The sequence below is a fragment of the Bubalus bubalis genome, chromosome 7, assembly GCF_019923935.1.
Source record: "Bubalus bubalis isolate 160015118507 breed Murrah chromosome 7, NDDB_SH_1, whole genome shotgun sequence".
Classification (NCBI taxonomy): Eukaryota; Metazoa; Chordata; class Mammalia; order Artiodactyla; family Bovidae; genus Bubalus; species Bubalus bubalis.
Genome location: NC_059163.1, coordinates 81,953,773 through 81,971,521, shown reverse-complemented (window position 1 = coordinate 81,971,521; position 17,749 = coordinate 81,953,773). Strand labels below are relative to the sequence as shown.

General features: G+C 42.2%; 1 protein-coding gene across 2 annotated transcripts in view; it reads right to left on the bottom strand.

Moving 5' to 3' along the window:
* Nucleotides 1-4,090: 4,090 nt before the first annotated feature.
* The window catches only part of SEC24D (SEC24 homolog D, COPII coat complex component), a 116,073-nt gene continuing 102,414 nt past the window's right edge, over nt 4,091-17,749 (bottom strand). For both annotated transcript variants that reach the window (XM_025290263.3, XM_006065086.4), the window contains exons 20-23: nt 13,592-13,771; nt 11,546-11,737; nt 9,325-9,414; nt 4,091-4,921 (exon numbers count right to left, since the gene is read on the bottom strand). In XM_025290263.3, the coding sequence (XP_025146048.3) occupies nt 4,781-4,921; nt 9,325-9,414; nt 11,546-11,737; nt 13,592-13,771 (603 nt within the window). In that variant the 3' untranslated portion in view covers nt 4,091-4,780. The remainder of the gene's footprint in view (nt 4,922-9,324; nt 9,415-11,545; nt 11,738-13,591; nt 13,772-17,749) is intronic.

Genomic DNA, 17,749 nt, shown 5'->3' with positions numbered 1-17,749 from the left:
CAACTTCTCCTTTTCCGTTTCTAATTTTATTGATTTGGGCCATCTCCTGATAAGTCCAAGAAAGATTTATTTTTTTCTACCTTTACTTAGCTCAGGTCTGGGTCACAGGGTGATTGACTGCAGAACCTAGGGGGGCCCATGGCTAATGCTGGCTCATTAGTGGGTGGAGTCTGTCCAAGAGACCCCAGGCTGTTGCCCATCCACTCGTGGGTACAAAGGTCCTGGCTAGTGCTGACCTACTGGCAGACAGAACGGGTCCTGCAGTCTGGTTGCAGAGCCCAGGTGTCCCAGAGCTGTGTTGGATTGCAGGTGATCAGGGCTGGTTCCTGACATGGTTGGGTGTAGGGTCACGGGGGGTCCTGAAGTTTGTGTAGCTTGCTGTCAGAGCTGCAGTTTTCTTTTGGCTGGCGTCTGCTCCTTGGTGGGGGGCGGGGGGGCCTGGGTCCTAGGGTCTCTGGCTTGAAAGCCCTGGTGCAGGTCTATTGCCTGCTGCCCTAGTGGATGGAGCTGTGTCCTGGGCCACCCAGTGGGCAAATTGTGCCCTGAGGATCTTCAATCAGCCTGTCTCCTGATGGTGAGGCTGTCAGCTGCTGGGCCTGAGGCATCCCAGCCTGACAACTGCAGGATGTTGGGTGGGAGCAGGGCTAGTCCTGAAACTGAAACTAGAGGGAGGGTTCCACAGTGGTGCCCGCCAGCACAGTGTCCGCCTGGCACAACAGGCCCTCCCAGAATGACTGCCCTTGTCTTCGTTCTCACGGTGGGGGAGCTGCATTGCCTCCTGCCTCTCTGGGAGACTCTTGTAAGTCTGGCCAAAGTTCCTACCAAATTCCTGCTTCTGCCCCGGGGTCCCGGAGCACGTGAGAGCCTGTGTGTGCCCTTTCAGAGTGGAGTCTGTGTTCCTCAGCCCTCAGGGACTCCTGAAAGGAAGCCCTGCTGGCCTTCACAGTCAGATACCCTGGGAGCTCCTGTTCCATGTGGGGCCCCTGATCCGGGGAGCCCAGCGTGGGGTGCAGACCTCTGACTTCTGTAGGAGAAGCTCTGCAGCCAGCGTTCTCCCATTTGTAGGCTGCCCACCCAGAGTTATGAGACTTGACTGTATCTTGACTCCATCCCTCCTACCCATCTCCTTGTGGTTCTGCTTTATCTTTAGTTGTATATCCTTTCTGGTGGATTCTGGTCTTTTTCATCAGTAGTAGTTCTGCAGATAGCTGTAATTTTGTGGTGCCTGTAAAGAAGCAAGCTCAGTGTATTTTTCCTCTGCCCTCTTGGCTGATCTATTAGACTGTCTTCAAGTGAATTAAGGGATGTGGACTGGGCTTCTGTTTCATGTACAGCATGGTGCCTGGAACTGAAACTCACCTAACTGTAGTCTCACCTCAGAGTGGAGTGGGAGGCTGCTGTACTTACTTGATGAACTATACTTGTTAAAAAAAAAAAAAAAAGTAGCTCTGGATCATATATGCATTCATCCTCCTATAGGTTCATATTGACAGACCTCCGACATTCTCTTTTAAATAACTCAGTTTTTTTTCCCCCCTAAGAAGCAGCTTCATGTACATTTATTTTTTGGACACAAGTTCAGACTCTTACATTTCTTCTTATTAAAACTATTCCAGATTGATCTGAAACATTATGCAATTGGCTGACTTGTGGGAAGATTTCAATCCTGTTATATTTGTTATTTTTCTCAATTTCATGATATCTACAAATTTTAAAGCATACCATGTTAGGCTTCTTGTTATTCAGTTGCTAAGTCGTGACCAAATCTTTGTGACTCCATGTACTGCAGCATGCCAGGCTTCCCTGTCCTTCACTGTCTCCCAGAGTTTGCTCAAGCACATGACCAGAGTCAATAATGGTATCCAACCATCTCATCTTCTGCCGCCCCCTTCTCCTCCTGCCCTCCATCTTTCCCATCATCAGGGTCTCTTCCATTGAGTCTACTCTTTGCATTAGGTGGACAAAGTATTGAAGCTTCAGCTTCAGCATCCATCCTTCCAGTGAATATTCAGGGTTGATTTCCTTAGGATTGATTGGTTTGATCTCTTTGCAGTCCAGGGGACTGTCTAGAGGCTTCTCCAACACCACAGTTCGAAAGCATCAGTTCTTCGGTGCTCAGCCTTCTTTCTGGTCTGGCTCTCACATCCATACATGACTACTGGAAAAGCCATGGCTTTGACTTATATGAACCTTTCTCGGCAAAATGATGTCTCTGTTTTTTTAATACACTTGTCTACTTTTGTCACAGCTTTCTTTCCAAGGAACAAGTGTCTTTTAATTTCATGGCTGCAGTCAGACAGCCTACAGTTAATTTTGGAGCCCAAGAAAATAAAGCCTGTTACTGTTTCCATTTTTCCCCCCATCTATCTGCTATGAAGTGATGGGACTGTATGCCATGATCTTAGTGTTTTGAAAGTTGAGTTTTAAGCCAGATTTTTCACTCTCCTCTTTCACCTTCATCAAAAGGATCTTTAGTTTCTCTTTGCTTTCTGCCATTAGGATGGTATCATCTGCATATCTCAGCTTGTTGATACTTCTCTTGGCAGTCTTGATTCCAGCTTGTGATTCATCCAGCCTGGCATTTCACATGATGTACAAACTCCAGGAAATGGTGAAGGACAGGGAGGCCAGGTGTGCTGCAGTCCATGGAGTCACAAAGAGTCAGACATGACAGGGTGACTGAACAACAACTCTGTATAGAAGTTAAATAAACAGGGTGACAGTATACAGCCTTGACATACTCTTTTCCCAATTTTGAACGAGTCTGTTGTTCCATGTCCAGTTCTAACTTTTGCTTCTTGACCTTCATACAGGTTTCTCAGGAGATAAGTAAGGTGGTCTGGTGTTGCCATCTCTTTTAAGAATTTTCTACAGTTCATTGTGATCCACAGAGTCAAAGGCTTTCGTGTAATGAAGGAAGCAGAAATCAATGTTTTTCTGGAACTCCCTTGCTTTCTCCGTGATCCAACAAATGTTGGCATCTTGATCTCTGGTTCCCCTGCTTCTTTGAAACCCAGCTTGTATTATATACATCTGGGAGTTCTTGGTTCACATGCTGCTGAGGGATTTTGAGCATAACTTCACTAGCATGTGAAATGAGTACAACTCTGTGGTATGTTGAACATTCTTTGGCACTGCCTTTCTTTGGGATCGGAATGAAAACTGACCTTTTCCAGTCCTGTGGCCACTGCTGAGTTTTCCAAATTTGCTGACATATTGAGTGCAGCACTTGAACAACATCATCTCCTAGGATTTTAAATAGCTCAACTGGAATGCCATCACCTCCACTAGCTTTGTTCATACTAATGACTCCTAAGGCCCACTTGACTTCACACTCTCGGATGTCTGAGATGTAATCACAGATGAAATCCTTAGCCATTTCAAGCTTGTTTCTTCATCTGTGAATGGGGCTGATTATGCTTACTGTGAGGAATGAAGGTGGAGATGTTCACAGAGCAGCCAGTGCAGTTCTTGGAACATTGTATGTATTCAGTGTACTTTAGGTCTTATTAATTACTCACATCACTGACATCAGAGTTCAGCAGGAGTGAGAAAGACAGATACCTGTGTCACATCACTCAAAGCTACTCTCCTAGGTTTATGTATATTCATTAATAATGGTCCTGTTTTTATTTATTTTGCTCACCAAGACTCACTGGAGAACTTATAATTGCCTTTCTTGAGTACACTGTCTGACATTATTTATTAACCTAATTCTTCCCAACTCACCCCCAAAACTTATTTTTTTAGTGATCCATCCATCCAACTTTTTCCAAGACACTTTAACTACCACTCTTATTTCTTTTCAGTTCAGTTCAGTTCAGTTGCTCAGTCGTGTCTGACTCTTTGCGACCCCATGAATCGCCGGGCCTCCCTGTCCATCACCAACTCCCGGAGTTCACTCAGACTCACATCCATCGAGTCAGTGATGCCATCCAGCCATCTCATCCTCTGTTTTCCCCTTTTCCTCCTGCCCCCAATCCCTCCCAGCATCAGTCTTTTCCAATGAGTCAACTCTTCGCATGAGGTAGCCAAAGTACTGGAGTTTCTTTTAAAACCTCAAAATACCTAATGAATTCTACCTGGTAGGTAAGAGCATATGAAGTGATTTATTGATACTGGTTAAGATCCATTATATACAGGTAGAAACCATCAAAATTGTACAGGGAACGATGAAGAATATTGACAAAGACAGTTTTACAGACAAAATAACAACTGGAAAATAGTCTTAACATACACAACATGTAATTATGAAAAAAACGTAGAACACAAATTGTTCCACAAAATAGATTCCAAGGTTATTTAAAAGTCTGCTATGCAAACCTTAAGTTGAAAAATGTTCAATGGGGTTATATTGTTTTAAAAAAATTAAGTATAATGTAAAAATTAAGTTTTTTTATCCCTTACTGTAAATGGGAGAGGAACTGAGACAACTTTTTACCCCAAATCTATACATTTTGAAAAATAATTTATATGTCTAGCACAAAGAAAGAAAACTGAGAATGTTTACAATTCTGTAAACTATGCCTTTCATGAAATGCAAACTGCATCATTTTTTTAAATTGTGCAATCAGAAATAGACTGTTCCCTTTACGGTACAATTGTACCTCAGTTGGCTTTATACCTGAGCACCAAAGCTGAAGTTCTAAAATGCCGTCTTGGAAAGCTATTCTGAAAATGAGCAAGAAATCAAAACTAGACTGTTACTATCCAGAGAATTAGGCACCAAGAAGGAGAGTGTCTCCTTAGAAAGGCAGTATTAACAACAGAGAAGATTCTGTTAATTAAGCAGCTGACAGATCTCCTTGTGAACACAACAAAGGAAATCCACGTAGGATGATCCTCCATAAAGTCCTTTGTCTTCTACCAGGAACTGTCGGAAAACCATTTCTGGCTGTTCTCGCTGCTTGACTATCGTCAGCTAGGAAGAAAACAACAAGGCAGCTAGTTATAAACATTTCCTGAATGTGGCTCAATTCTGCATGCTTCAGTTCCACCAGAATTACATGTCTGTTGTTTATGAGGCCTTGGAGGAGGATAGGAAAGTGCCTGTTACCCAGAGTGGAGAGAGGCATTGAGTACAAAGCCACAAAAATCAAGACATGTAAGTGGCAACAATGAAACACAAGCAGAATGCTGGAAATGGCTTCACAATGGCAGTGACTCGCGGAACCTTAAAGGACAGGGTAGGATTTCCTTAAGAATGTAGATTTCCTTAAGGATGTGGGAGTATGGTGTTAGCATTCTACTGGGGAACCACATGCCAAATACACAGTCCTGGATGGCAGGTAAATTAGCACACACTTCTAGAAGTCCATGGGAGGTGATGTGTTTCGGTTTTTGTAGGAAATGTGATTCAATGAAGCTGATGAAGAACAACTGGCTATGGTGCATAGCATTCACTAGGGGGATGAGGGAAACTAGACAGGGGGCAGCTGGAAGCATCTAAGGTGGGAGACAGTCAAGACCTGAATGAGGCAGTGTAGCTGCAAAGGAGACAGATGGAAAAGATAATGTTCTTAAACTACTGAAATTAATCTTAAAATATTCAAAATAATTTTATACTGATTACATGTGGAAATGGTAATATTTTGGATAAGTTAAAACCTTATCAAAATTGTTTTTCATTTTAATTGTGGCTGCTACAAAGTATAGAATTAATGTGCAGCTTACATTACTGGACAGTACTGCTCTAGAGGGAGAGACCCATGGGGAGGAAGCCCAGAAAAAGGTAGTTTGTCATGAATTCTCTCAGCTCTTCTGCTGACCCACTTACTCACTTGTATTTCAAGAAGTTAAAGCAAATGATCAGAAAGGTCAGAATTTGATATCTGTTGAGCTGTGTGTGTGGTTAGTGGAGACAGATGTGCAAAACACTGTCTCCATCTACCACCTGTATAATTAAGAAGAACCAGGGCATCATCTCTCACTTCCTTTTGCCTGGTGAAACCACCCAAAGTGCCTGCAGCTACCAGCTTCACACCCGCTACGCCGAAGAAGGCACATTCCATATCGGCTGGGTGCAGCTACTGTTTCGGGCTGGCAAATTCCACATGGATAACGGACACACGTGACGTCTTGGCTGGTCCGTGCCAGGCCCTGGGAGCTGACACTGCAACAGCAGTGTGCAGAGTCATATTCCATCTGATGAGGGGAAAGAAACGAGCCCCTCCCATGGGAACATCGCCAAGGAGTTGAAAGTGTGCATCCTGGTGAGCCTGAAACCAAGGCAATTTTCTCAAAAAGAGAAATTTACACAAGTAAATTGTCTTCTCCACCTTTCCCCAGGTGCCGCTAGGACTCTACTGTTGTCTGCTATGGGCAACACCAATGTGGGTCTGGCCTCAGTGAGACAGCTCAGGCTGAGACTGGGCAGAATAAAAACACCATGGAGGGAAGGATTCGAGGCCCTAATTTCCTTAGAATTTAATTTTTCTATGGAAATTAATGGAAGTTCATATTGCTCATCTGGGGGTACTGCCATTCATTTATTTAGTTTTTGGTTTACATGTAGTGGTCACCGTAAAACCTTCTCTGATGTGTGCATCTGGCCATAATCTGAAGTAGGAAATAGAAGAGGGGATGAATTTCAACCTTGGAAGAAACTCATCTTTAAGGTAAAGGAATTAATATCCTGCTCTGGCATTTGAGTCTCTACAAAGCTGGATCACCCAGCACTTGGTGGAAAGTCTCAGGGAACTGCATTTATAGAAGTGGTGGATATGGCGTCTTGACACGCTGGTAGTTTTCTCATGGATACACCACCCACGTCAGAGGAGAAAGTATATTGGGAGGGACTGGGAATCTGTGTGTTATTCCCCTCAGTGTTTCCACAGGGAGGGACACAGCTCTGTGGGGTGGGGTGGGGAGGGGAGAGGACTATAAAATGGTCACTGCTGGTCTCCCCCGCAGGTTCCTGTGTGCCCTCTCCGTGGAAGGATTGGTTAATCCAACTGGTCTAAATGGGATATTCTCTGGGCCATGTTACCAGTGCTTACAGAATTACTGTACTTCAAAATGCATTTTCTTCTTTCACATTGCCTGTTTCATAGGGCACAGATAAATGGCGGCAGTGATCAGGATGGCCCAGAAGGAGTATGCTGAATGAGAGAGCGCCATGGGTATAACTTAGGAGAACGCAACTCGTCCTAAGGGGCAGATGAATGAAGAGAAGCCAAAGGAAAAAGGTCAGTGAGAAAGAATCAGGAGTATGATGTCTTGAAAGCGGACAGAAGAGAAACATTGAGGAAAGTAGTAGTACTCAATCCTGTAAAGGGGTTGAGAATAACATGTCTTTAGCAGTTTGGCAGTTCAGGGAAAACTGGAGCTGGGAAGAAGGAAATTACAAGCAGTTATTAACATTGCAGGAAGCATGGTGGTAAAATGCCTGCTATGTTTCTAGTGTTCAGTACAAAATTTGTGGGATAAAAAGGAAAAGGGAGCAGCATCTTGGAGAAGCAGCAGCTTCAAAGAAGGAAGATGTGACAACAGCTGGTAAACTGGAAAGGAGCCAGTGGGGAGGGAGTATTCTAGGAAACACAAGAGGAAGGAGAGATATTTTGGAGCCTGGAGAACCATGAGCAGGGCAGGACTAGAATTTCAGTAAAGCATTTGATTTAGGTAATCTGGGAATACACTGTGATAGAAATCTTTTTTTTTTAATTCTCCCACAAATGTAAGACTGTGCCGACAGTGAGCTCTAAGAGGGCTGATTCTCTGAAAAACTAACTAGCATAATCGAGAAGGTAGCAATGCCTTCTGGTTTGATTTTGCTATCCTTGACCCTTTTCTCCTCCTAGTCAATCTGGACTCTTTCAAAGATATAAAGACTCTTTAAGTGTGTTTCCATTTCCTTTGTATGATCCATTTTCAAAGGCTGGAGAAGAAGATGTAAAACCAAGTGCATGGACTGAACAGCCAGGCCGGGCCCGTGTCTGTTGTGACCTAGCTGTGCGCCCTGACCAGGTGAGCGCACTCCTTTTCATGTCTGCTAAGCAGCAACGGCAGCTGAGAGCCTGTGGGGGACCAGGCATCTCCTGGATTCCTTCAGCTCTCACATTTCTGGATTTTAGATTTTCAAATTCTTTGAAACCCTGAAAATGTCAAGGATTTTTTCAAACAGAGATACATTTGCAAGTAGCACATAAAAAAAATCATTTAAGCTAAAATTAGTATTAATATTATATAACTTCTTATATTTTATTTACTTATCATATTTGGCGACTACCTTAGATATTTTAATAACCAAAGCTGACATGACCTTGATAAGCAGATCAGGGAGCAGAGGAGAGGAAAGGGCTTTCTTTTTTCCTGGAAGAAGGGGTTACTGAGCACAGGGGTGATCACCACGTTTAGTCTGGCTCCTTCTCTGCAATTTGGGGCCAGCTGTGGAGATGCAGCCACTAGGACAAGGGTGGATCGTCCTCGCTGTGCATGCTGAACACTAGTTCTGGTCAATCTGTGTGGCATACGACCCTAAGGTTTCATCACATGTCTCCAGGGTGTTCAGAGTGTTGTGTGAAGAACATGTTTAGTTTGAGCCTTCTCTGCCATCTCTAGGTCCTGCCCTAAAACTGAACCCAAGCAGTGATGTAAAAACAGTTCTGGAAAGGTTTTGTTTACCCAGATGTCCTAGAGATTATAAAGCTCTTTATTCAACTTTCTAAAAGTTCTACTAAAGTTGACGTTTGCGTGCACGAGTATCTATCATGGTAAAGAACATTGATATAAACTGACATAATATTTATGTTTCGGGGGAACAATAGCCCCACAATGCCCTGGTTCTTGTAGAGGCCTGCCTGCAGCTGAGTGTCCTGCACAGGAGGTTGTACAGTAATAGACCACTGTCATCTGTACATTCCAGGCAATTCTACTATTGAGCTTCAAAAGGAAGACAGGGGTGAGTACTTGGCACTTAGCAACAAGGCATAATTTTCCTAACAGACATTTTAAATTCTTTTACTCACACTCAAAAAAAGCTTGGAAGGACTAGGACAACAAAATTTTTCAGAGATAATAAATCAAAAGCTGTAAAAGTCAAATTTAACAAATGCTTTTATACTTCTATAATTTTAAGCATTGAAGGAAAAGTCATTTCAAAGACTTAATAATATCAATTGTTTCTAAGTTAATACTTAGTAAGATAATCCATAGTTAATGCATGGTGATAGTTATTTTTGTATGTGTATGGTTGACAGGTAGGTAGGTGTACTCAGAGATTGTGAGTTTTTTATCAGAAATCATGTTATAAAAATATAGGACATGCATTTTAAAGTCTGTAAGGAAATCAAAACACTTGAAGAAAGAAGAAAATCTCATTTTTACCTTCATTGAATATGGCCGCTTTTGTTGGATAATACCCATTATCATTCTGAGTGTTTGTGAGTATGGATTTCCCAACTCAGGCAATAATGTCTAAATTTAAGGAAAATAAAGTTTAAGTTTCAGTACAACTTATAACATTTAGATAGAAGCAGAATGAGATTATTAGAATGTAAAGTTAAAAAACATCCTTCCACGCTGTTGGCTTAATTCATCTACCTAAAAACCAAAAATGTGAAATAAAAATGCATTAAAAATGATTCATACATATCAGCATAATTTGACACAAACAGTATATGATTGTTGCAAAGAATGTCAACTCACCATGATATTAATTCCTTTGCAAGATGGATATTTCAAGGCTGTGTTATGAGAGAAGGATATACCTCATTCCTTCAGTGGATCAGTGGCAGGATCCTAAGGCATTAACCCCAAGTGGAAAATGCCATCCAAATACCACTATCCCAACATTCAGACAAACCACCAAATGCTGACTTCTCAGAGGGAATGTGGCCTCAAATTTCCCTGAAATCTGGGTAATGGTATATAAAAGATAGCACCCACTGCATGCGGCCCCCGGAGGACATGAGAGATCTGGACTTAGATTTCTTTCATTAAGACAGTAAATGTTAATGCTTACTTCTAAGCAAGGAGATACCAAGAGCTAAGACAACATCTGTGAGTTAGTCACTGGAAAAGTGAACTGTCCATTTTACCAAAAAGTCACACATCCCAGGAAAAAATCATAGCCAATATTTTTCACAGGAGTTGTTTAAAAAAAAAAAAAAAGGCAAGAAATTCATTATTTATATTCACATTCCACACCCTCTATGTATTCTCTTGACATTTAAGACTATTTTTTAATTTTATTTAAAAAACAAACATAAAATAAGTATACTTTACGTATATGTCTCAAAGTGCCAACTGCCTCTAAAAAGAAAACAATATTTGTTTTTTTGTCTTACTTTTTGAAGAAGGTTGAGAAGAAATATGGAGACATAAGCACAAACCTAGCAATCTGTTGCTTTGTGGTGGACAGACTTTGGCTACTCCATATCTATATTCAACAAATATGCATTAACATTTATATGTGAAATTTAAATTTAATGTGAAATTTAATATTTAATATATGACATAAAAGGAGGCTTCCTTAAATTTTATATAAACATTCTTCATGCTCATAGTTCTTTGCCCACTGAACTTTAATTTTTAAGAAATTGCATTTCTAATCATTCTTAATTTCAACCACATGCAAACATCTTACTATTTCTAAATCTTCATCTTAAAATGAGCCTCTTAATGGATACCTTTAACTTCTTTAAAAAAATATTTTTACATTCATAATAGATATGCAGCTCTTTAAACTGACCACGTATCTATTTAACCTGAAATTTTAATCCAGACTTCTCCTCCAGATGCTATGTGTCCACCTTCATACCAGAAATTAAAGCCTTAAGCCATCTGCCAAAACATGAGTGAGGACTCAGGGAACAAATTCTCTGCTGCATTCTGCATCTGAATTCATAGGGAATCCAGTCAAGCAGAGGAAGACAACCATCACAGCAGTGGGGCTCACACGATGGTTTGCAAATAAGGTATGCAGTCAGTGATTCTCAGAGTATGCTAGGAAAACCAGAAATTATAGTTTAAGAAGAACATCATTTGTGTTCATTCCACATCAAATCTAAAATCTCTTTTGAAATAAATGAAACAGAAGGGTGTATAACTGTTTTTGTGGGGTGGTCATATCTGTAGCTAAACGTGTACGACAGCTTCCAAATCCTTGTGAATATGTAGTTCAGCACCAGGGACGAGCCCAGAGCCTAAGACCAAACTCACTTCCCACCTCTGCCACTTACTACTGAAAGAACTTGTCTCTACGCCTCACTGGAGATGTCTAGAAAATGTTGATACTAGTATCTATCTCACCGATTTGTTACAAGAATTAAATGAAATACTGTGTTTAAAGTATTTGGAGCAGTGACTAACAAATAGGAAATGCTCTGGTAGTGTCAGCAGTCTCTATTAAAGTCATGTAATTTGGTTGTCGGATAATACTTTATACAAACAACTTTATGCTAGCTAAATTGTTATTCATTAAAACATGAAATTCTCTTATATAGAACTACAGACCTTATTGTTTTCTCTATAATACATGGTTGCATATGAACAAAAAGCATTTAAGAATTTATTACTGCAAAGCAAAGAAAAAAAATATACCTACCATATCTGTGTTGACATGTGCAAGAGATGGCACGTTAAAGATTCCTTGAATCAGTTCTGGTGGGCTGCTTACTCCCAACCATAAGAACATGTTTAGACCATTGGCCAAGAGGAAGATTCCTTCTTCTGAAAGACGGGTCTCAGAGCAGCGAATAGCAGCAGGTAACGTGGTGCTCTTGACATCCAAGATGTGCTGCGAGGCAGAGGCGAGAGTCAGAAGGCCCTCCTGCTCCCTCCTTCCTCTCCTACCTTTTCCCCCTCCTCCCTCCCAGCTCACTTCAATGAGTCCTTGCTCTGCGCCAGGCATTCTAGTCATTAGACAGTTATCCCCACCTTGTATAGCTAACCATGTTTTGGAGGGAAGAAAGGACAGCAGATAACCTAAGTATACAGAAATTTAGGTGTTAACTGCTATGAAGCAGGGCAGTGGGATAGAGCACACTGGTGGTGTTAGTTTTAAACAGGGGAGTCAGAGGTTTGCTAAGAAGGTAACATCTGAGCCGGGGACCGTGGGCATTCCAGATGGGGGGCATCGGGTGTAGAGGCCCTGAGGCGCAGGACTGTCTCGGACGTTCAGGGGTCAGAGAGGAGCCCAGTGTGGCTGGAGTACAGAGAGAGAGAAATAAGATGAGTCAGACAGAAAGCAGGGCGGGGCCCAGGCGGGAAGCAGGTCGGCTTCTCCTGAAGTGGGAAATCCTGAGGTGTTCTGAGGGGCGGAGGGCCATGAACCGACAGTTATTTGAACAGCGTTACTCTAACTTCTGTGGCAAAAAGTGACAGGTGCCAGCAATCAGGCTTGTTAGAAGAGGCGACTCTGCTGGGAGTCTGGGTGGTGACAGTGGGCGTGGAAAGAGTGCTGACGGATGAGATGTGGTGGGTGAGGAAGAAGAGAGCCAAAGGGTGAGCGTGGGCCTTTGGTCCTGAGGAACCGGAAGGAGAGAGGGTGACAGACGCAGGGGGGTAAGACTGCAGGAGAGGAGGCCCACCGCGCTCGGGGGCGATGCCCGTCACAGCTCACGGAGACGGGCCCCAGGTGCTCCAGCCAGCGCTGCGGAGCTCAGGGCGGTGCCGGCTGCAGACTGGAGCTGGAGCCTCGGCACAGACTGTGGCTGCTGGCCTAACGCAGGTCAGACCCCCGCAAGGCTGTGTGCGCAGACAGCAGAAGGGTCCCGGGGCCTGAGCCCTGGGGGCCCGCACGGGGAAAGCAGAGTAAACCAGCAAAGCCGGCCGCAGGAGAGGCCGGGGAAGCGGGAGAGCAACCCGGGAAGCAGGTGAAGAGGGCGCTCTACAGGGAGAGACTGTCAGATGCCGAGCTCACAGCAGAGGACTGCGAGCTGCCCACGGGGTTTATTGACAGGTTGGGCACCGCGACTTCGGTCGGTCTTAGTGAGACGTCATGTCCGTGTTCCCCAGGGTCCTAGCTTCTCTGGCGGAGTCCAGTTTTATCCGAAAATCAATTATTTAAACGTACGTTAACTCTTCCTAATTGCACTACTACTGAGAGCCTGGGCGTGAGTTTTGATCCAGGAGTCAGAAACCACCCCTCGCTGTCCCAGCTCTGACCCCTCAGCTATAACCTGCTAGGTCTCGCGGGGAAGGAGCCTAGGCACGTCAGGGCTGTCTTCAGTAAAGAAGCAGAGTACATCACCAGGTAAATTCCCTGAGGGCGCCTGCACAAGGCTCATCAGAGCCATTCTGATTAAACGAGGTGACTCTCAGACAATTAATACACTGTCTAAAAACAAATATATCTGTGTTTATCAACGTCCATACAGATATAGCAGTTGCCTTTCATGCCATAGTAGATTTCTTCAACTGAAGCTGGGCTTCCTGACTGTTCAGTCTGCCTAATCCGTCAAAGAGGACCTGTCTGGGCATGAGGGCAGAGACGCAGTCACCCGACAGCTCCGTGAGCTGGAGCGCCCCGCCCCGAGCCCGTCTCAGGCCTGCGCTGCACGTGACACCGAAGTTTCTGGTTAAGAACAAACGATGATTCTCTCCCAGACGTCTCTAGGAAATGCGCCACCACAGCACGCTTCCTACTTACTATGGGCAGAAGCTGTGGGTAAAAGAAGAGCTGCGAGTCGGCCACGCCCATGGTCATGACCAGCTGCCTCTGGTAGGCCCGCTCGTCTGTGGAGATCTCGGGTCTGCCGAGCAGCACGCAGTTCTTCAACAGGCAGTTCATGTACACCGGCAGGACTTTCATGGAATCCGGCAAAATCAGCTGGAAGAGAGAGACACTGGTTTCAGATGCTTGTGCTCTTTGCTGAGAATCAAGGCCCACTGCACTTTACCTGTAAAAGAGAAACAAGATTTGCTCTCTGAGGTTGCAGAGAGGATGAAACGATAACCCAAGTGCAGCACCTAGAGCAGGGAAAGCAGCACAGGGCAGGTATTCAGAGAGCGGCAGGTGGCTATCATGCTCTCCAGGGCCCTGGAAGCTTGGCACAGCGTTCCTCAGTACAGCTCACCGCGGGGCATGCCTCTTACCAGCTGTATGCCTCGCGAAAACTCCTTATCCTCTCGTTTCCTCCATTTTCTCTTCTAAAATAATAGCACCTCTACTTCACGATCCTGGGGTGGTTAGGAGGATTAAATTGTTTCTGATTTGTGCAGTACTTATAGTAATGCCCAGCACACAGTGTCATACACACGTTTATTAAATGAAATGAAATGTATAAGTTATTTCCTAATCTCTATTACCAGCTTCTTTCTACCTCTTGAGTTCAAGAACAGCATTTCCAGCTACCCCTGCGATCTCTCTTCCTCTGTGCTCTTCCTGCAGCTTAAACTCACAGTCACAGACTCATCAGACACTGAAGGAGGACTGGGTCACAGGTTCTATCAACGCCTCAAGGCCTCTGCAGAGGAATAAGCCACAGTCCACATGCAGATGCCTAATGTGCACTGGGGATGATATGCATACAGACAGATAAACCATAATAAGGGAAATTCAAATTACAATGCCGTTCAATATATACATAGAAATTAAAACAGGAAATGTTTTGTGAATTTATTAGGTATGTCACTAAATGATAACAGGAAAAAATCAAACTCCTACAATTCTACAAACATGTTTTTCCTCTTATGTTTCCTGTTTTAGATACTAGAGCTACTAGATGAAACCTGATTTCATTTTTTCTTTACCTTCAATTAGAACACAAATTCTCTCCATTCCTTTATAATCCACCTTTATAACCTTTAAAATCCACCTGTACCTTCTTCCTCTCCACCCTCTCTTTGGCTTATGTGAGCTCATTCTGACTTCATTCTAACTGCCTCCAAGTACATACCATAATGCTCCAAATAGTAACACAATTCTAGAAACATGAGTAAAAAAATTACAAATAATTTGCCTGTGTGTTTAACCTTACCAACACAGTTTTACAAATATGGCTAAGAATCAAGACAGACTGTCATTTCTTCCATTTATAGTAGGTCAATGAACAAAATATCCAAAAGAAAAGCATATACAGTAGATAATCTGCAAATATAAATATCTGGTCTATAAATTCATGATTTTTTTTTAGCTTTCTATTTTAATGATGAAAAAAATATTCCCTTAACAGAATACACGCTGAAAAGAAAATTTCCCTTAGGGCTCTGTTATTAATAGTATTTATTCCTGAAATCCCTTTATCATCGCTTCTCATGATCTTCTAAGTAAGGAATATGTAAGACAGAACTTTCTAACTGGTTAAGGAAAATATATTTTAGAAAAATTCTACTTTGCAGTTTGTTTTTCCTCTCAATTTTTATCTCCTTTCAAAAAAACCAAAGACAGATAAACGCATATTTCCTCATATGAGGATTTTAAATGCTCTTAGAATTTCTTCTCTAGCATAAATTTTTTTTAATTGAGAAATAATGTTTAACATTATATTAGTTTCAGGTATATAACATAATAATTGATACTTGTATATATTGTGAAATGATCACAATTCTAGTTAACATCATCACCATACAAAGTTACAGAGTTTCCCTGTGATGAGAACTTTTTAATATTTACTCTTGGCAACTTTCAAACATGCATTAACTGGAGCAGCTATGCTGTACATCATATCTCCATTACTTCCTTATTTTATAACTGGAAGTTTGTACCTTTTGAGCCCCTTCACCCATTTTGCCCACCCTCCACATCTCCCGGCAGCCACCAGTCTCTTCTCAGTATCTGAGCTAGGTTTTTGTCTTTTAGATTCCCCATACAAGTGAGACCATATGGTATTTATCTTTCTTTGACTTACTTCACTTATTTAGCATAAAGTATTTTTATTTGACAGCATTTGGTACTGGAATATGTTTTCAGCCAAAGAAAATTAGGATTAAAAAAAAAAAAATTACGATCCAAGGATACAGGACACAAACCATGGTCACTGGAGCCAAGTGGCCCCAGGGCTATTTCTGGGCTAATTACCAGTTAGGCATCTTACCTGTTATGGATTAAAAATGTTCTTAGATCCCCATAGAGAAGCATGTATGTACAGTTTTTAAATATTATCTTGCAATTCACTGGCTGTTTCTCATTAATCAGGTCATATTAAGACAGTTTAGAAATTTGTTGCCCTAAATACCACAAAGAGTTGAGCTTGGCCAATGATGACTCTTTCAGGACTAAAAAGTCTGATTAGAGGAGACTACAGAGGGCAGGAGGAACAGAACCGAGAATAAAAGTAAGAAGGAAATTTTGTGATGAAGAAAATTGAGTTAGAGTGAAAGAAAACAGTCAATGTTTTTGAGGTAGGGAAGGAAATGTGGTAATGGATCAGTACTTAAAACCTTTCCTTGCCTCCCTGATCTTCTCCATAAATAGTGAAATTACTCTCGGGAAGAAAAGGTGTGAGTGAGGAGGGAGTGCAAATTCATATGATTCCAGTTTGAATTTGGAGAATTCTCTGCTTTGGGTTTTGAAGTAACAGATGTGGTAATGGGAAAAAAAAAAAAAAAAAAAAAAAGGGCAAAAAAAAACTACTACTTTCCAGTTAAGGTGATGCGACTTACCTCCTGAAGTCAGTGTACTCCCATATGATGTAATATATTTAAGTTTGGGACAGTGAGTTGTTATATTTAATAAAAAAGGAAGCTACATTGCTTATGTAAGGTTAAAAGCTTGTTTTAATGTTGTTTTAAATTATATGTCTTAACCCAGCATCTATCCTATGACTTGCAGAATGGGTGCCTCCTTAAATTTTGTGCCTTAAGCTCCTCTTTTGCATCAACCTTGTGCTGGCCCTGGCAATTCAGTAAAAGCGTATCTCCTGAGGTTCAGTACATATAATGCAAGTACACAGCTCCTTAACAGTCTTGCTTGGACTAAGGAAACTTTGGGCTCTGTAGTATTGAATAAAACAGAATTCCTTTACAAATTTCCCCATGGAAATAATTTCTTGCAAGTGAACTATGGAAAGACCACCAAATTTGAAGTTATATTCTCTGAGAAAAACCTCGTCTAGCCATTCTGTTAAATAATGGTGTATTTTTAATATATCATTATTACTAACAGTATTATCATCTCTACATTTTCCCTACTCCCTGATGGGTACAGCTGAAATGTGCTAATGGAGAAAGAAAAATCTCCAGAAGAACAGGAATAATCTTTATCTACTTTTTTCAGAAACAGACTGGCATCAGAATGCCGTCACTCCAGAAATAAACTGTGCAAACAGATGATCTAGTAGTAAAGGCAAAGCTTATAACTTTAAACCAGAAGGAACCGACCAGTTTTATTTCTTCCCTTAAGCAGGCAACAGATTTGTTTTTAATGTAAGGTTTTTTGAATCCAATTGTTGTAGCAAATAAACTTCCTTAGAGCTCACTGGCTGTACCTGTTCTTCTTCAGCAAGTCCTCCTGACGTATGAGACACTCCAGACACAGAGCAATGTTGCCAGAGCTCCGAAACAGTGAGACTGGAGGCTGCAGTGGTCCTCGCTGGCCTGCACCCAGGAGCTCCTGGGAGGCTCTGTGTAGGATGCTCCGAAACGGGACTGACGCTGAGTTTACTGAAGAGGCAAACCCTCTGACTAACAGATCTAAGAGTTGCCTCTGTGATTATCAACAGGAGATGAAAGAATGGATGGCTACTTTAATCCTTCTGGACAGCAAAGGAATTTCTGTAAAAAGTCCAAACTAATAATAGTCTTTTAATTTCCTGCATTACCCAGATTATGAATTTGGCCCCCAGATGTATCTCTACTATTGTTGCTG